Below are 21,112 nucleotides of genomic sequence, written 5' to 3' on the forward strand. Positions count from 1 at the left end.
GACATCAAACATACTCATTGTGTGGACAAAATTCTGCAATTTTATCCTGAAAAGTTATGCCATGTACTTCTACTTCTTCTTCAAAGCATGCTGAAGCTAACCATTCTTTCTAGTTTTTGAAGAAGTATAAATTTGTCCAGTCAAAATATGTTATGTCAGAAATATAAGACATTCACAATTACATGCCTTTCATTTTATATACTTGATATCTTTTGTCTGTTCAGCCATCCATTCTAGTTTTTGAAGAAATATAAACATGTCAAAGTATGTCATTTTAGAATTATGAGACACTCAGAAATGGATGCCTTTCATTTTATGTAATTGATATTTTTTGTCTGTTATCGATCATAAATTGTTTTTTGAACACACACTGTTTTACACGACATGTGCAAATGTAGTTATTGAAGGATTAAGATAGCTGTCATTCTTTACACCGTTACTTTGTCTATTTTGGGCATCATTGCTATCGACTGACCAGAGGCTGATGCTTGGAGTCTTTGTGTAGATAACATTTGTCCTTACATTTGCTGAGATCCAAGACGGTTGGATGTGTCTTACGCTTAACTGGTGGCGTTGGCGCGAACGAATCAACACATTTACATGCAACATTCCAAAGGTGCAACCAAGGGTCATAGAGTGCCGAGATTCTACAGGCATGTCTCTTGACTTTTTTTACCACCTGAGGGTGATGGAGGAGGGCTCGTGTGGGTCGAGGCCAAATAATGGAGGCCCCATCTCCCCAGACAGAATAGAACTTGAACTTCATAAACTTTAATCGCAATGAGGTGTGAGGAGTAGCAACGATTGAGACAAACACGATGCTTGCATGTGGCACAGTTGATTCTTTCATTTGTGCGTTTGTCATTACACACGTCGTCATGCGCTCCGCCTATAGATTTACATTCCTCTAAATTGGACAGCGTCAACCATTATTCTCCAGTTTGTTGGAATTCAAGAAAATAGAAATGTCAACTATGCACATTTGAAAATGTATGTTGGGTTCTTGACAGAATTATACAACAAAACGTTCCTATTAATCAGACAACAAACAAAAATGGTTTCAAAGAATTTTCAAAATTCCTGAAGTTTAAAAAAAAAGACTCTGAATGCACTACTGAAAAATTTGTTTTGCTTTAATAATAAAAAGAATATAAAAATGTTGCTAATTAAATTAAAAAAGTGGCACATATGAAATCTATAAAATAAATTGACTCATAATCCAACCAAATACCAAATATTATATCAAACAAACAGAAGTGACATTTCTGTACATTTTTATTCTAAGATGCAGCTTATGTATGAGGATTTCATGATACACTACACCTTAGGTAAGATTATGGCATATGACTTTAAAGATTTGTTTGGAACATGTTCCTTGCTGACAGAGATATATTGCCCAAGCAGATGTCGACTAGCCTCAGGACATTCTTACAGATACTACCGCTCAGACAACTTGTTATTAGGCAGTCTTACCACCAACTGTTGTCAGCCCTCCACATAACTTACATGACTAACATATATTATGAAATAAATAAAATAGCTGTGACACATATTACTCTCTTGCTATGATATATGGTTTTCGGGGGACTAAGTTTGGCATTGAATACATATCATTATCAAAAATCATTGTGTTAGAAAGGCTGTTTAAAAATAAGTCTTCATTCATGAGAACCCATTGATTCCTTGATGTTCAAGGAATGTGTCTCTGTAGTGATCATCGCCTTGATAACTTATTCAAAGTATAAAAAGACAATACCAGAGAATAATCAGTCTTGAATATCTGCCAAAACAGACTGTATATCTTTAGTTCATTTTTAACATTTTGAAAGCTCATATAACATTCAAAACAGGAAGCTAAGATAAATATAAATATCTTTTGCAAAAATTTTAGTCCAGTTTTGTTTGGGTCCTGGCAGTCAAGTTTTATATTTTTCTGTTGTAAGCCAGTACCAGACAGTCAAACACTTTTGTGCAGGGAAGCAATTTTAAACCCAATTCACATTCCTCTTGACCAAAGTTTGTGACAATCTGAACTGTTACTTGAGTGAAGAGACTTAACAAGTGGATCATAAAATGTGGATATCAAGTGAACTGTTTGACAAAGGGTTATTTTTGGTAATACAGGCTCACGCAAACCATTCCTCGGATTCGCTGTGCAGAGTTGCGTCCCTTGGGCACGCCAGAAACCTATGATTGTGGGTTCGAATCCCGGTTCGCCCCAATTATGTTTCCAGGTTTGTCAGCACCATACCCGTGCTTGTGGGTTTCACCGAAGTGGTATACATCTGAGACTTGCCTCACTTCAGGCTTTCCTCCCACATTAGCTGACACGCCATGATATAACTGGAATAATGTTAATAGCGGCTTAAACCCAACTCACTCACTCACTCTGTGATATTGCTGGAATGTTGGTAAGCAGTGTAAAGACAAAAGTGCAAATCATTAGATTTTTTTTACAATGATTGTTGAAAGGATGAATATATACATGAAATCTAATATAATTATTGTAATCTTTTACTAACGTATACTGTTCAACATTTGCTAAGGACCAACATAGTCAAATGTGTGATCCTTTGCAAATGTTAAGTAGTATAATTAAACATTTAAACCTGGATCAAAGGAGTTTCTAATTTTGTGGATATTTTGATCAATATGCCAAGAGAAAATATATAAAGGTTGCTTATTTCAATTTCCTAATATGAAATAAAAATTTAAGAAAAATACAAATAGAGGTATATTTTAGATCAGCTTGTGTGTAAACAAAAATGTGTTGCTCTAGCTGAATAAATTTACAGTGCGGACAACAAGGTAACACTTTACCTCCTGCAGTTTTATTACTAAATGTGCATCCTTGCCTTGGATAATATGTACATAGCTAAACTGTCATACATTCCCACTTTACACCATAATATGTGTTAAACCCTACCCTGATGTCTGCAAGATATGACGATGCGAATTCCTACAAGGTCAAGCAGAATTATTTGTTAAATCTTTGCATTAAACAGTCTTTTTTATCAAATGCCTCATAAATTTTAATGTGGAGACGGCAAATGTGTTTAAGAACGTGGAGTATGTTTTGTATGTGTGTAACTGAGCTTTATGTATTCACAAAAGAACTTTGTGTGCCACAAGTGAGACATTTCAACATTGAAAGCAGCGCGTGCAAGACTACAGAGCATTTGTCATCTTTAGACTGTTGGCAAGCTCAGATTTTTATCATGCACTTCGAATGATGAATATGAAATGATATTAGTGTGGTTGTAAAGGTATTTGAGAATATGAAAGGGCTGAATAAGAATGGTTTGTAGGACATGGTCTGTAACGGTAGAGTCAAATACAATATGAATGGAAGTTGAAGTGGTTAGGGTCATTGCGGTTGAACTCTCTGCTTGTCGTTTCACTTAGGTTCAGTTAGACATATTGGTGCTAACAGAAATGGTTTCTCAACAAATTTGATTACCTTTATAAAGATTTCCAATGTGAAAATATATGGATTTGTTACTTATTCACTCTAAAGTAATAATATACCACATTGTATATCATGTTTGAATCAATAATATGAAAAAGGAGTACATTTAAGATTAGATATTAGCTACATGTGTCTTTTTCACTCCCACATTCCTGTACCTTCTCATCAACACACAATACACCTGTAACAATGTGTGAGAAAATCAAGGCGTTTGGCAAGGATGTTATGTAGATCTTTGATTATTATGAGGATTTGATTGAATTCCAAACTGGCTGACATTTAGTCACTTGCTGCTCAATAGTTTGAGTTGAATACGATCCTAGCATTTTCTTTCAGTGAGCGTTTCATGTTTGACACCACTTTTATCGTATTTCATTACACCCCAGTTCCAGAAAGAAATCTCAATGTGACACTCTACTGTTTGATGAAATCCACAAACAGATGTGTGTTGCTGGCTCACAAAGGATCAAATCTGAGTGATTCACTGATTTGAACCCACAATTGTCGGGGCAAATGCAGATTTTTGTCATTGTGGATGGTTGATGTATCTCTATCTGAAGGTGGTCAGCGTGAAAAATGATGGTAGTTGTTCAACAAGGATATCCTTGTGCTCCTTGCTTATTTCTAGGAAAGAAAAGGAAAAATATTCCTAAAAGAATTCTAGTTTCATTTAGCATCTTTCCTGTAATATAAACATCTCCAAGGTTCTTCAGTGTGGAATAGCTGAAGTTTGTTATTCAAGACAGTTGTAAAAACAATTTTTTAATAAATTTCTTGGACCATCAAAATTAATTTGGGTACATTAAACCAAAGGTATTTCAATTTTATTTTATTTATCATTGTGACTTTTGGTTCCGGTCAATCAAATTTGTAAATGAGAGTGAATGAGTGAGTATGGTTTTACGACGGTTTTAGCAATATCATAGTGGGGGACACCAGAAATGGGCATCACACAATGTACCCATGTGGGGAATTGAACCTGGGTCTTCGGCATGATGAGTGCACTCTTTAACTGCTAGGCTACCCCACCACCCCTGAAAATGTGAAACACTGAACACTAGGAGTGGAAGCTGGTTCTGACTAATATCATTTCATCATAACAAAGGTAGGTTTAGTTCTGGTAGGAATTTCTCATCCTGTACCATGCATTAAGAAAAACTTCTTTACTCTTTACTCTTTACTCTTTACTCTTTACTCTTTACTCGGGTTCATTGGTTGCAGGGGTGAATGACTGTTTGTATTTTGTGTAACACTAGGAAGCAGTGGGATCCCCCTGTAGCCCCCTGTTGGAGCTGGCATCTGTGGGGGATGCGATGGACTGCATGTATCTGTGCACATACATTGTGTCACTTACCTGCATCAGGCTACCTTGTTGGAACTGAATGAGGGCATTTTGATGACTTTGTGGTTAGTGTGGTCTGGTGTATTGCATTCATTTGGAGAATTTTACACACTGAGCGATTGTTTTCATGAGTTGGGCAGCAACTTGAGCCCTTTCACAACTCCAGAATAATCCAACCAGTGGTTGATAGTTTGTGAGTTTGCTGTTGTCAGGGTACATAATCAGCCGGTCATAACGGAGAGTTTGTCTTTCTGGTGGTCACACATTCACATTCAGCAGCCATTTTGAACATCCAGTCTCCATTTTAATTAGCATTAAGAACAACTATGAGTCAGTGGGTGGTCATCAGGAAAGGGGTACAAGGCACCATGAGGGAGGGGGTCTGGAGGGGTACAAGGCACCATGAGGGAGGGGGTCTGGAGGGGTACAAGGCACCATGAGGGAAGGGGTCTGGAGGGGTACAAGGCACCATGAGGGAGGGGGTCTGGAGGGGTACAAGGCACCATGAGGGAGGGGGTCTGGAGGGGTACAAGGCACCATGAGGGAGGGGGTCTGGAGGGGTACAAGGCACCATGAGGGAGGGGGTCTGGAGGGGTACAAGGCACCATGAGGGAAGGGGTCTGGAGGGGTACAAGGCACCATGAGGGAGGGGGTCTGGAGGGGTACAAGGCACCATGAGGGAGGGGGTCTGGAGGGGTACAAGGCACCATGAGGGAAGGGGTCTGGAGGGGTACAAGGCACCATGAGGGAGGGGGTCTGGAGGGGTACAAGGCACCATGAGGGAAGGGGTCTGGAGGGGTACAAGGCACCATGAGGGAGGGGGTCTGGAGGGGTACAAGGCACCATGAGGGAGGGGGTCTGGAGGGGTACAAGGCACCATGAGGGAGGGGGTCTGGAGGGGTACAAGGCACCATGAGGGAGGGGGTCTGGAGGGGTACAAGGCACCATGACGGAAGGGCCTGGAGGGTTGTAGTCGGGAGGGGTACAACGTGCTATGAGGGAGGGGGCCTGGGGGATGTTAGTCAGGTGCTATGAGGGAGGGGGCCTGGAGGATTTTGGTCAGGTGCTATGAGGGAGGGGCCTGGGGGATGTTAGTCAGGTGCTATGAGAGAGGGGTCCTGGAGGATGTTGGTCAGAAGAAGTACAAGGTGCTATGAGAGAGGGGTCCTGGAGGATGTTGGTCAGAAGAAGTACAAGGTGCTATGAGAGAGGGGCCCTGGAGGACGTTGGTCAGAAGAAGTACAAGGTGCTATGAGAGCGGGGGCCTGGGGGGATGTTAGTCAGGTGCTATGAGAGAGGGGCCCTGGAGGACGTTGGTCAGAAGAAGTACAAGGTGCTATGAGAGAGGGGTCCTGGAGGATGTTGGTCAGAAGAAGTACCGTAAAGGTGCTATGAGGGAGGGGGCCTGGTGAGGGGGTCAGGAGCATGCAAGGTGCCCAGAGGGAAGGAGTCAGAGACATGTGGGTCAAGGCTTGGAATGTGAGGAATATGGTCAAGGAAGAGGAATAAGATGATATGGTAATATACATTCTCAGGTGGAGCAAGGTCATGGAAAATCCCATCATGCCCGGCGGCTCGGTTCATAAACAAGGTGGGATGGGCGATGTGCGCGTTTCTCTGACATAATCACCTGGTTGGAGGAATGTGTGTTTGTGGGGAAATCTCTCAACCATGAAGGTGTTATTCACTCAATCAGTATTCAGGTGTAGCAAGGTCAGGACAGGTGATTGAATTATATAACACGCACAGAATGTTTGTTATGATTTGTTTTTGTTTTTATTATTCGTTGTTTAACGCCACACTCAGCAATATTCCAGTTTTATGACGGTAGTCTGTAAATAATCAAGTCTGAGCCAGACAGTCCAGTGATTGATATCAGGAACATCAATTGTGATACAACAACATGCATCAACCAAGTCAGCGAGCCTGACCACCCAAACCTGTTAGTCGCCTCTTACAGCTAGCATGGGTTGCTAAAGACAACATATTACATGAAATGGAGACTAAAGATTAAAAAAATCATTTCCCATTTCTGCATTTCAAAACATGATTTTACATACTAACTTTAACTGTCATATTCCAAATATGTTTTTTTGAAAAACATATATATATGAATAACTGTAAATTGTTTTAAGGGCATTTAGAAACTTACTGGGTAATTATTTTTTTATTATTAAATAAATAATATTTATTTCCTTGTAAACTTCTGCCTTTCAGAAGAAATAGTTACCATTGCTGAATATTAGGAAAATACTATTTGGGTCAAAACTCATCTTATAAAAATGTATATGTGGGCAAAGTGTTTCCTAAACAGTGGTAGTAAAATGTAGTTCATGTGGTGAGAGTTCAAAACTCTTCCTGAATTGCTCTCGCCTCGAGTTGTGTTGTTTTGTGAGTGAGTCTGTGTATAAGCCTCAAGCGCATCAGGTGTGACAGTGACACCTAGTGTCAGCGACAAGATCCACTCGGATGATTCTATTACCCTAGATTGTAGATTGCTACAAGTGTCTGTCAGTCATTGGAGTAGCCACACCTACCGGTGTGAGACGTGACGGTTCCGTTGTGTTTTGTGACATTCCTGCGAGACATCGCTCCGCTGCGGCCATGCTCATACCTCTCTCATCTGTGCTTTTCGCACAGGATGAAAAATATGTATGTTTTTCAATATAATCTGGTTTCCTATTTCAGAAAATGTTTAAATACATATATTTTGAGAATTTAGAGTATTGGTTTCATAGGCTGGATTTATGGAGAACAATAATGATTTAAGTTCAGTTTCCATTGATAAACTTAGGCTCACATGTATAAATGTTTAAATAATTTATTTTTCAATATATAAGAATATAATAATGTTAAGATGACTGTTTGATTGGTAATCTAGAAGTTGGCAAAATTAGTGAGAAAAACGTACAACTTTATGGATAACAACTTCTTGTTTAATGCTTATAGCGACGTTTCTATGGAGATTCACTCCAGCTTGATAACGGTGTAGGAATCTACATGGAAATGTCGCTATATGCAATAAACCAGAAATTGTTATCTATAAAATTGTATGTTTTTCTTACTTAATGTTAAGATGGTTTGAATATTTTAAAAATTCATATTTGTGTGCTCTAAATGTGTTTAATTCTGTGATTGATGTGATTATGTGTTTTTGGTCACTTGTTGATGTTGTGGTTGAATGTTTGTTTACTTCTGTCAAGGTTAAGAGGGGACTTAATGTAAACATGGTTGAGTTGATGTGCAGTGGGCTATTATAAGCTTAATGCTGCTAGATCCCACTGTTATGATGGTGAGATGGAGTCCTGTGACTTGTGACGTACAGTTCGTCCCGATAATCACACAATCCAGGCATAATAATCACAGGCTTCAAGATCTCAGAACCCTTCTGTACCACAAGATGAAGATGTGCCATATTGTCTTTGATTCTGAGCTCCAGGCAGCCGTAAGTGTTGTGAGCCTTTAAAGGTCAATCACTTGATTGTCTGGTTTCTTTACATGCCGTCATCGCATGGCAGGAGTACTGGTGTGTAGTGTCAGGCAACCAAAACTTACTTTTTATGCAAATTGTGTGAATGGCAGGCGCTACCGGTTTGGCAGGACATGCATGCACTTTTCGAACACCTGGTGTCATCACTGATTTCAGTGATCCATTCATGTGATTTTTACCGCGGTCGGGTAGCCTAGTGGTTAAAGTGTTCGCTCGTCACGCTGAAAACCCGGGTTCGATTGCCGACATGTATACAATGTGTGAAGCCCATTTCTCATGTCCCCCGCCGTGATATTGGTAGAATATTGCTAAAAGCGGCGTAAAACCAAACTCACTCACTCACTACCACTATTTTGGGATTTGTGCCCAGTGGAGTCAGTTTTAGCAGATATTGAGAGTGGTTATAATCTGATGTTCATGTTTTATATTATTATTCATACATTTTAAGTTGCAATTTGTTTTTCAGGAGTCTGGACCTTGCAGGACTTTTAACTGTGGCAAACCTGTTTTACAATTTGTTGATACTGTTTAAGCGTGCATGTTACATTATTATTTCATATACACACTCCAACACCTGTATGAACATATGTATATATCTGTATCTGCAGATGGTGAGAGAGCGTGAGGATGAATTACGGGAGGCTGACAATGACAACAAGGTCGAGGCCGTACAGGATCGCTTCCCTCATGATGACCTTCAACTTCGAGATCGCGACAAGGCACAGGTCAGTCATCTTCACACAAAAAATACTGAAAAATACATTACATGGATCCAGAAAAAATTGTCTGTGTTGGTCATCAAACAGTTTCAGTGATGATAGTTGCCGAAATATTGCTGATATTTTGCTGATGCATCATTACCTTTCAACTCACTCACTCAAAATGTATTAAGGGTTTTCAGTTAGGGCTGGGACAAGTCCAAATTTATTACCCGGGTACCCACCACCCTATTACCTGACAGTACCCGACAGTACCTGGGTACCCACTGCAGATATTAAGAGATAGGTACGAACTGTCCGATTTGGAAAAGTTTGACCTTAGCTCAGGCAAAATGTATTTAGATACATGTGTAAAACAATCTGGTCATGCATACACTGCATTATTCAAACTACTCAAACTACTACTACTCAAATGAAGTTAAGGATCACCTGATTCTTTCGTATTACTATAGTTAATCTCTCATGTCATGACAGATTAACATTACCATTATGAAAGAATCGGGTGATCCTTAACTTCTTTTGAGTAGTGTATAAAAGTCAGACGGAATGGGTGCATTGTCAGAAAGAAATGGGAATGTCAGTGACTTATAGTGTAACCATAGAGTTTAAGATAATTTTTGTAATTAACCACGGGTCCGGGTAGTCCTTCTGGGTACCCGGGTCCCACTCACGACCCACCCGACCTGGGTACCCGAGTTACCCGTCCCAGACCTTATTTTCAGTCCTAAGGAATCTGATTTTGGAATGCCATATTTAGTGTTATTGTTTTGACGTATTCCTCTTGCTCATAATGTATTGCAATGGTTGACTGGCGATGGCACCTGTATTGATGTCTCCCATTTATTGTCACTTGGACCAGTAATTACCTGGAACTGTTGCTAACCTACTGGTACCGGATAATGGCCCATGGTCAGTCACCACCTGTTTCCCAGCCAGCTGATGCTGGGTCTGTTTTATCAGATATCTGCTTTCTACCATAGATATGTCAACTGATGAAGTATTCGGTACATGGGATGGTCTCTCACTTTCATTGTTAATCTTGATTTGAACATCATATTGTCATATTTGCATGAGATGGCATCACTTTGATTGCTAATCAGGTTACACTGTTGAGATAATGTCTTATTTTAATGTTGCATTCGCTAATGGAGATTCAAATGTCAAATGCTTCACCAATAACATCTCACCCCTCCCTTCCTCTCCCTCCCCACCCCTCCCTCCTCCAAGATGTCCAAGATACAAGGGGGCCAAGTCAGCAAATTAAAGGTCCTGCAAACTCCAGTATGTCCACTAGGCATGTTAATAACCCGTGGTTCGATTCCCATCACTTCCAGCTTTCCAGCTTTCATTCCATCTGCTGATGCCATAGTATTACTGAAAAGCTGTTCAAAGCACAGTAAATAAATTGCAAATGATTCCGTGGCATTTGATTGGCTGGGGGGGTATTTGTGCTGAACGATGACCCGGGTTTCTCGTTGTTGTCTTATGTTAATGATTGGGATTTCTGCTAATGATTAAGTAAGCAGTCTGTATACCCGTGGATTTAAGCAAAATGTGCATATCGTTGTTTAAGGGTTTATAGTTATTGTGTTAAATAAAGAACTTCAGTATTTTGTGAGTGGATTAACAACAAGCGTGTACACGGGTTTTCATGTTTATTCCTCTATATATGCACAAAATATTGAGGTGAATTCTCAGATAAACCCAATAAATCAACCACTCGCTCCAAGCCATACAGTAGAGAGCATGCAGTCCAGGTAGCGTGTCCTCCATACAATATGTTCATGGGTGTATCAATCATAGAAGGAGGTCACTGATGACATGATACGACAGGGAGGATTAGCAGCTCTTCCTCTGACGTTGGTGGACGAGGTGACGACATTTCAATATCAGTGCCCCCAAGATTTACTCCATCAGTGATGTCTCAAACCAGTCATCCTAGATGTGTGACTTGCAATGTTTAGTCATTTTAGGGTTGGGTGGGGAGTGTCCCATTGTCTCAGCCATTACTCTTAGATGAGGTAATTGTAGATTTTGATATTTGTTTCCGGCATATTTTTTTTTAAATAGACCTGTGTCATAAGCTGCATACAGTGTAACTATATTACATATTTTGTGGATCTTGGTTCTATAGTTCAGTGAATAAGTAGCGTTGTTATTCAATATGTATGTATGCCTAGTTTCTTCCTCCCTGATTCAGCTGAAGTAGACCCTGAATCTCTCTTGGTTGGTTGGTGGGTTGGTTGGTTGGTTGGATGGATAGTTGGTTGGCTGGTTGGTTGGTTGGTTGCATGGTTGGTTGGTTGCATGGTTGGTTGGTTGGTTGGTTGGTTGGTTGGTTGGTGTTTAACGCTACAATATTCTAGCTATATGACATCGGTCTGTAAATTATCAATTTTGGACCAGGCAGTCCAGTTTAATATTGACATCATGAGCATCAATCTACACAATTTGGATATGATGACATGCATCAACCAAGTCAGTGAGCCTGACCACCCGATCCCATTAGTCGCCTCTTATGGCAAACACAGGTGCTGAAGACCAACTCTCTATGCAGGTCTTAATGGTTCAAGTCTCTCTTCAGACCTCAGAGCATATGTTTATCAAAACAATCACCTCTTTTTCTTTCTTATCCCCTTTTCGGCTCAAGAGGCCCATACTCTCCTTTCTAGCTCATGAAATTAAGAGTCTTGTGTTCCTTAGTACTCAAGGATCTTGTGGGGGCACGGGTGGCCCAGTCGTCTAAGGCGCTGCGATTCACTGTGCTGAGTTGCGTCCCTTGGGCACGCCAGAAACCTATGATTGTGGGTTCGAATCCCGGTTCGCCGCGATTATGTTTCTAGGTTTATCAGCACCATACCCGTTGCTTGTGGGTTTCACCTAAGTGGTAAACGTCTGAGACCTGCATCACTTCGGGCATTCCTCCCGCATTTAGCTGACACACCGTGATATTACTGGAATACTGTTAAAAGCGGCGTTGAACCCAACTCACTCACTCACTCACTCACTCACTCACTCACTCACTCACTCACTCACTCACTCACTCACTCACTCACTCACTCACCCACCCAAGGATCTTGTTGTAGAATAATTCTATATTTTACTTTATGCATAACTGTTACTTCATGGACTATATGAATTTCCAGTTCACGTAAGAGCAGATACAAAATTCTTGTAGTATAGCCCATAATATTACGAGTTCTAGTAATATGTTACACATTCCTTCACTGTAAATATCTAAAGTAGTTTGTAGTCTTTATCCCAACACCAGTCATTTGAAGCCGGTGATATATAATTCTGGACCTGAATTAAAGTAATCAGCCAGGTATATCGTATCCTTGACTGTTTCCATTCAACAATGAATTCGTTGAAATAATTTCAACATTAGTGTAGTGTTCTGAATAGACAAATATTTCAAGTACTCTGTCGGTGAAGTCACGCCTGTAAGTAACCCTGCCATGGTAGTGTTAAATGAAGCATATTAGCTAGCTCAATATAGTATACTCAGGGGTTGTATATTTCAATCTGTGCAAATATGATTGGCTGCTGTTTGGCCTTGAGGAATCTGATTGGCTGAGATTGATGTATATTGCAGAGGTGAATGCACATGGCTTATGGTATTGGAATATCGCCTATTGTTATCTGTAGGATAATCTCGACCACAACAACCTGATTAGCTTTGGAGCAAGTCAGTGAGCACAATACTGGTGTTTTTCACTTGACTTTTTGTGGCAAGTTTGGCAACAACGGAGGACCACAATCTTTGATCAACATTCACTGAATATGGAAAGCAAAATGGTTCTATTTCATTTGGAATCGATGTGTATGTACGACTCATATTTCTGATACAGGTCGGTATACTTTTGAGTTTGAGTGATTAGAAGCATATAGTTATTGTTTGTGTGGTTGAATCTGGCTTGTTTACATAATACGACACGTTGTAATGAAGTATGGCAGAGCTAGAGTCAGTTGTCTTTTGGTTATACTTTTTTATGGCATATCGTTTTGGATACACCCAAGAATTGTTTGTATATAAACAATAAATATGTTCATTTCAGATAAAAGTTGTGTATAGGTCGACCATGTTTTGATGGCATATTTTTTTGGACACCGCACCAGATGTTTTTTGTATATGAAACAATAAATATGTTAATTTCAGATAAAAGTTGTGTATAGGTCGACCATATTTTTATGGCATATTGTTTTGGACACCACGCCAGATGTTTTTTGTATATGAACAATGAATATGTTCGTTTCAGATATGACATGTGTATAGGTTTGTGTGTCTATGGAATATGGATGGCAAATTGTTTTGGACATGAACCGGGAGGCGATAATAGTTATAATAATGAGTATTTATTCTACTCAAAAAATGTTAAAGACAAACTGATTCTTTCAATTCATCAAGTGATATGAAAGAGTTGTGATATGAAAGACTTCTTTTGATTACAATATAATGTCATAGCTTCTATACACCAGTGCATACTCCGAGCCTTCACCATTATTACCCTGGTCAAGGAATCAGTGTGCTCTCGAATGTCATTCTCAGCTCCCTGGGGAGTACACACTGTGTCAGCTTTAGATATCTGTAGCAGGATGATGAAGTGTGAAATGACTTATAGGCTTACCTAAAAGACCTTGGGACTGCACTATGTCATGTTTTGTGAGTGGAATGTTTTCTAACAACAGTGTGGTGTATATACAAGAAAATTGTTAAACGGAGCTCGGATTTCAATTTATGCATACGCAAGGGTCTATTGTGTAGATGCAATGTTATTACGGATATTTCCAAAAATGTTAAGGAACAGAATATCAGATTGCCAAGGATTTATTATGCCATGCTAAGGCTTATCTCAAGATGAGTTTCATGTGTTCAAAGGATTCCATAAACTTATTTCTCTAAAAAATATTCAATTTTGAAATTTTGGAATTGTTACATAAACATTTTTTTTATGGAATTGATAAAAGTTTTATGTTTTCATATGAAAAAAAGTAGTTGTGGGTTTAGATTGTATTGTGTAAAGTGACTGCAGTGGGATTGATGTTTGTGTGAGGATACCTAGAACATGACAAAGTCCTGGTGGAAGATTAGGGCTCAAACGACCGCTTCCTTTAAGAATTTGGGATTTGGGATCGGGGGAGAAGTAAAATCAATTACTTTATTTTCATTGATGGAATATCTTGAAGGACAAGTATGACTTTGTCATCAAGTATTGTCTGTTGTCGTATACTTAGATTTCGGAAACATTTGCTGGATGAGACTCTTTTGAAGTATAAAAAATACTATTACTGAAATGAAAAACATCTTTCAGTTTGAGACTTGGAGTATGTGGAAGTGTTGGGCATGTGTTTCTTTTGACATTTGAAATTGAACGGTAGATACAAGATGTTGTTTATATTCTTTTTTTGTGAGATGAGAAATGTGGGAAAATCATTTTTGATAATGCTGTAAATTGAAACCTTGGTAACTCTAAATCCTAGCACTTATCACAGGCATCTGTTGTTCGGGGTTCTTGCATCTTAACACTATTAGACAGACTCATCAGCGTTAGAAATTAGCACTAGTCCTGTAGTCCTTACCATACTGCCCAATAGTAAAGGTATCCTAAGGACTAGTAGAAATTTGCCCATTTTAAGGGTTTTGCTATACGTTATCATTATAAGGACTAGTGGACAAAAACTGTTAGTTTCTAACCCTTCTGACTGAAGGCGAATTCAGTCAGAAGTGTAAGGTAATATTGTCCTGAAGTATATACAGTATTAAACACCCTGCTCTAATAAACACCTCCTCACCAACTAGACCAATCTGTAAGTAATCTTTATAAGAACTACCTACCCAATCAAACATTTACATAACAATCCTTATTTTCTTGTGGTATTACAGATGCTTAAAAGTATAACAGCAGTGCTGATCGAATATAACTGCCTAGTAACTATTATCAAAAAGGTTTTACTTTCATCAATGTTTGAACTAAGTTTGTTTATTACCGCTAGATCTCTAAAAACAGACTTAACTTGTATAGCACTATTTTAGTAGGACTTTTCTAAATGCTTGGTGTTCTTATTACGGCGAATATGGTATGTCAAGTAACACTGTTATAGTGTATAGCACTTTTTTAGTAGGACTTCTTTGTCGATTTTCTAAACGCTTGGTGTTCTTATTACGGCGAATATGGTATGTCAAGTAACACTGTTATAGTGTATAGCACTTTTTTATTAGGACTTCTTTGTCGATTTTCTAAATGCTTGGTGTTCTTATTACAGCGAATATGGTATGTCAAGTAAAACTGTAATAGTGTATAGCACTTTTTTATTAGGACTTCTTTGTCAGTTTTCTAAATGCTTGGTGTTCTTATTATGACAAATATGGTATGTCAAGTAACACTGTTATAGTGTTTAAAATTTTGTTTAAAGTGGAGACTGGGGCTTGTTTAGTGAACCTACAGAACAGCATGTGTCTGTTTCCCATTCCATGGTGATTGTTACCTGGAGTTGAATCACCACCAGACAATGATCACGGCAAGTGTAAATTACGGGTCCCGTTCTGCTCGTATGGTTTGATTGTCATGACTCAACCTTGCTCCAGCATGTGAACTTTGTCAGGAGATCAGTCTCAGTGTGGGGTACCTAGGACAGCTTCTAAATGAGTCGGGTTAATACGCAAAAAGTCGTCATTGTCTGACTAAGAGTGGGTGTATCATGTTATGCATGTGAGAAAATTTCATTCAGCAAACAGCCAGTGTTGCTTTACCACACCTTCGGGCACTAGTGTATTTTTGTAATCATCAGGAGTTGTGGTCTTTCAGGTTCATTCATGACTGTTTATGTGGCCATAACATGCAAATGATACTGATCCAATCTGGAGAAGGCATACTTCGCAAATCCCAAGTATGTAGGGAGTGGGCGTTTCGGTCGTATATCGGAGTGACTTATGTCGTGTAGATTCAGTTCTGATATCAAGATAGGATCTTTGATTGATTGAAAGAAATAAGTTTGTGCTTCGGTGCTTCATTCTTTAGGGTTTGACCTGATTTTGATGTGAGGTCATGTGACCTGATGAAGATGGAACCAGGTTAGCTGTAGATGCTGTGGTCACCTTGGGCCAAGGTCATGGGTCAGAGGTCGGATGTCAGCAGCCAGTGCAGGAACTTCCAAATTAAGGAGCTAGTTGACCTGTAGGTGTCAAGCAGGGGTGAGGCTCCCCAATGGTGGGCGACATACAGGGGTTGATAGACAAAAATTGTACCAGATACAAACGGACGATTCTGTCAACAAATCAATGTTTTTTGCAGCTTGTCAGTTTATTTTGACTATTTGATAGACGCCAGTATTAATTCAGGACCCTTGTTATTATCCAGCTATACAGGAGAGATTTGTATGAGAACATAAAAGGGATGCTATCTTCACAACAACTAATTGGAATTAAACATTCAGCCCTCTCTTGAACTCGCCATGCTCACTTTTTACAAGAAAAAGCCTTTGTTGAACAGAAATGTTATTTACAGTAAACTATGAATATAACGAACTCAAAGGGACCACTCATTTTAGTTGGTAATAACTGTAGTTCGTTATAAGCATTTATACAGCATATATACAACAAATGGTCAGGACTGAAACATAAGTTCCTTATATCGGTCATTTCGTTACAAGCGTGTTCGTCATAAACGTAGTTTACTGTATATAAATATACAAGTGAATAATGGTATTGATTTTAGCTTGTGATCATGGGGATTAACATATCCTTGTTTGGAAGAATGAAGTAATTGCAGGTTGAGGGTTCAAATGGCGTCTGATTGTGTATAGTACTGGGTTACAACCAGGAGGGGGCACGGTGGCCCAGTCATCTAAGGCGCAGCGATTCGCTGTGCAGAGTTGCGCCCCTTGGGCACGCCAGAAACCTATGATTGTGGGTTCGAATCCCAGTTCGCCCTGATTATGTTTCTAAGTTTGTCAGCACCATACCTGTGCTCATGGGTTTCACCGAAGATGTGAACCTGCATCACTTCGGGCTTTCCTCCCACATTAAGTTGACTCGCCGTGATATAACTGGAATACTGTTAAAAGCGGCGTTAAACAAAACTCACTCTCACTCAAACCCACCCACTCACTCATTCAATCACCAGTGATTGATATCATGAGAATCGATCTATGCCATTGGGATACGGTGACATGCATCAACCAAGTCAGCGAGTCTGGCCACCCAATCATGTAAGTCGCCTCTTACGGCAAGCATGGGTTGGTGAAGACCTATTCTAACCCGGATCTTCACAGGTCAGAGCCCAAAGCTACAAACCAGATGAAGTTAAACAACTTTAGTCACTGAGAGTAGTTTTATAGGTAACCGTCTTTGACTCCTGGGAGCTTCTAGGGCTTCCGTCCTGCCCCACACTAGCACATGTGTAGCGCATGTGGTGCCTCCTTTGCATGTGGTGCCTCCTTGGCAAGTGACTTTGTTTGAAATATGCATCTGTTCAACAGCAGTGAATGGGTACCCGGTAGGATAATGGTGATAATGTGGCCTATGAATCATGTCGTGTGTCACAAGTATGCCTTGGTTGTATACTCCCCAGGGAGCTGAGAATGGAAATTGAGAGCACTCTGATGCAATGACCAGGGTTATAATAATGTGTATATATATATTATTATTATTATTATTATTATTATTATTATTATTATTACATTAATATAACAGGCAGCTGATGTCCTGGTCTAGTTTCACCAAAGTTTTGCTGTTGTTCTGTGGCCACCATTTCTCTCCAACACTGCGTTTCAAGCGTGTTATAAGAGCCTGGTTCCTTATGATACGTTTTTTCATCCTCTAATGGAGAGAGATTTATTTGTTTGTAATTTTTTCAATAAATGTTAAGTCCACTTAAAGTATGGGCTCCAATTTTTGACTGTACATGTGAGCTTGTGTTTGTACAGGACTCATAGTCATTGATTCTCATGAGACCAGATATTATGGTTGGGAATGTTTGAAGAAGGAGTTTGCTGATGGATCAACTAGGGTTCCCCTCCTTCTTCTAAATACCAACACAACATGAGACTACAAAACACATCCTTAAAGCATTACATCACTCCACCTCCACAATCAACCTCCACCCCCACCCTTCACCCCCACCGCTACTGCTGTTCCACCCTACTGCCCCACCATACCTTCCATCCCACATCTCTTGACTTGGCCAGACCCCCTCCGTAGTCTAGTGGTAGAGCGACCGCCCGGAGAGTGGAAGGTCATGGGTTTGATCCCCGGCCACGTCATACCAAAAGATGTTAAAATGTGGTACTTGTTATTTATAACCCTGCCAGCACACCCTAATGCACCACCCCTCCCTCCACTGCCAATAAACCCCACCCCACCCCACCCCACCCCACCCCACCCCACCACACCCTCATGCACCACGCCTTACTCCACCACACCCTTTCCTCCACCATCCCCCCTCCCTCCACCACACCCTCATGCACCACCACACCCTCATGCATCACCACACCCTCATGCACCACCCCCTGTATAGGGTCCCCAGTGAGGTGTAGCACCAGGAGCACCCCACACTCTACCTTTGTGACCTAATGAACTTCCTTGTCTAACTGACACCGCTTCCAACTGCAACCCCATCCTGAGTTTCAATGCTCACAATTGTCCCTCCTACCAAGCCATGTCAAATGTCAACAACCCATTTGACAAAAACCCCATGCTCAAACCACCCTTTTTCAATTATAATCCTTAATCCCCACGCCAGCCCCCTCTGAGTTAAATCCCGACTACTTTCAAATCAACAAATCAACAAACTGCCTCATCACGCACCCCTGTGGTGCCTCATGTTAATTTCCATAGTCAGGTAGACCTTTAACAGGATTAAGATTTCCATTTCTTCTCCTCACCTATATCCAGGTGTACTCGTTACTTGTGCAGGTGTCGACTTTCAGGGAGCCTCATTTTCAAACAATCCAAATATGTCGGCCATTTAGGATGCGTTTATCCCGAGGAGTCAAGTTTCACCTGTATAATATTCACAGGTAGCTAGCTATCATCAGATCGCTTCTGGACCCTCGTTATGGATTTCATATAACCATATCAGTTCATATTACTCATGCATTATGTCAATATTATTAATATCAACACTGGGGTACTTGGTCAGTTGTCATTTTTGACACCACTTTCCTCAGAGGTTATGAAGGTAGTGTTAAATGTTTATATTTTTGTTTTTGTTTGGTAGAAATCTGTAATTCTTTAATTTTTAATTTTATGTTTTTAGCATAAAACTTTTAGAATAATTTATCAATTCAATTTTAATTTCAGAACAGGCCTCGAGATTAATTGTGAACTGTTTTGTGTATTTATCATAATTTTTTTAAATAGTTTATTAATTCAATTTTAATTTTAGACCAGGGCCCACTTGCACAAAGCGATAAGATGATCGTAACTCCCATACTTCAACATAGGCTTATGATAGTCTTAGCGCTAAGATCGCTTTGTGCAAGTGGGCCCAGGCCTTGAATTGTGAACTGTGTCGGTGTTGAATGAATAACATGACCATTTTGTCAAAAAACTATCACAGTTCCAAACTATATCTAATACCTGTTTCTAACAAAATGGTGTTTTCCTTTTCAGAAGCAGCGGGGCATATCGGCGACAAGAAGAAAGTCTGCACCAAGTGCCGTTTTGTTCAAACCCCTTGGCAGCGGGAAGTCAAAGAGTTCATCCTCGCTATGGTAAGACACATGACTTATTATTTTTAGTTTGTTTTAGCAAGTTTATTCCTAATTTAGCGAGTGGAGCTGTGAGCTGGATCATGTACCTATCCTTGGCCTCCCGCTACACGCGGCAGTAAGTTGTGTCGCCAGGAAGTCACAGCTTAGGAAGACACATGTCGCCAAGTCGATGAATTTCAATACATCCATGGTGAATATTTTTTGGCTGATTTTGGTGAATGTGAAACTATATTCAGAAAAGTTGCCATTCATCATTTCCTTGTAACCTGCCCCCATGGATTTGTATGTGACTGATACGTGTCTTCTTCATTAACGTTTGTTTGGACGTTGTCGGCCCCACTGGACCGGGATGTGTGTAAATTTTCTCTCTATCAAACCTCTGAAATAGGAATTTCAGAAACAAAATTATGGATTGGAAAACACAAATATATTGAAATGATCTCATTATTTCAATCATACATGAGAAATGTTTGTTCAAAATAATAACTCATTAGAAAACATACATTTTCTTGAAGTTCTCCTATTATTTAAATCAAACATGAAAAATGTAAATTTAAAAAATTTACAGATTTGAAAACACATATGTTCTTGACGTTAACCCATTATTTTAATAAGAAATAATAAATGGAAATTTCAGCAACAAAATTACAGATTGAAAAACATATAGTTTTGACGTGATCCCGTTAGTGCAATCCAAAATGAAAACTGGAAATTTCAGAAACAAAATAAGTTTGGAAAACACAAATAAAGTTGAAGCGATCCCATTACATCTAGTTTAATGATTTTCTCTAAATTTCTTCCTGGCCATGAAAGGGATCTTAAAGGGATTCCTCTTTTATTTGATGAACCGACAAAGCCTAGATGCTCTGCATGCTACCAAAATGATAGCTCAATTTCCGGCTGGGTTTATATCGACTGACCTGCAGTGACCACTACATTGTGAGGTCAGTATTTGACTTAATTCAGGGGACCTCTAACCAGGAGCAAGGGAGATTGAGAAACCGGGCACGTGTGTACTTTGTATTCCACGTTGTGTGTGCTTAGTATTACTGATACAATTCCATGCCTTTTAGTCCAAATCCAGTTACATAAAAACAGGATATAGTGATATAGTGGTTTTATTTATAAATAATTACATGACACTCAATGAAGTAATTTTTGTCATTACAAAATCACATTCTAAATGTTCAATTCTGAATAATTATTTAATTTCAACAGTTTAGTATTCTATTTTATTTTTTAAATTTAAGAAGTTTGTTGAAGGAATATTTGCAAACTCGACGCTCTCAGAAAAACAAAATGTGTGAAGGCTAAATTTCAAGAAAAAGATTAAATTTGGTTTCTACTGATCAATAGTTCCATAGCAAAATTACTTGTCT

The 21,112-nt window shown here is 39.6% G+C and overlaps 1 protein-coding gene across 6 annotated transcripts in view; it reads left to right on the top strand.

The window, feature by feature from the left end:
- The window catches only part of LOC139475122 (rho GTPase-activating protein 20-like), a 247,204-nt gene that overhangs the window by 196,580 nt on the left and 29,512 nt on the right, over positions 1 to 21,112 (top strand). For all 6 annotated transcript variants that reach the window (XM_071258375.1, XM_071258376.1, XM_071258379.1 and 3 more), the window contains 2 exons: positions 8,910 to 9,026; positions 19,633 to 19,733. In XM_071258375.1, the coding sequence (XP_071114476.1) occupies positions 8,910 to 9,026; positions 19,633 to 19,733 (218 nt within the window). The remainder of the gene's footprint in view (positions 1 to 8,909; positions 9,027 to 19,632; positions 19,734 to 21,112) is intronic.

Source organism: Haliotis cracherodii, unplaced genomic scaffold (genome assembly GCF_022045235.1).
Source record: "Haliotis cracherodii isolate W230 unplaced genomic scaffold, xgHalCrac1.p SCAF_3, whole genome shotgun sequence".
Lineage (NCBI taxonomy): Eukaryota > Metazoa > Mollusca > Gastropoda > Lepetellida > Haliotidae > Haliotis > Haliotis cracherodii.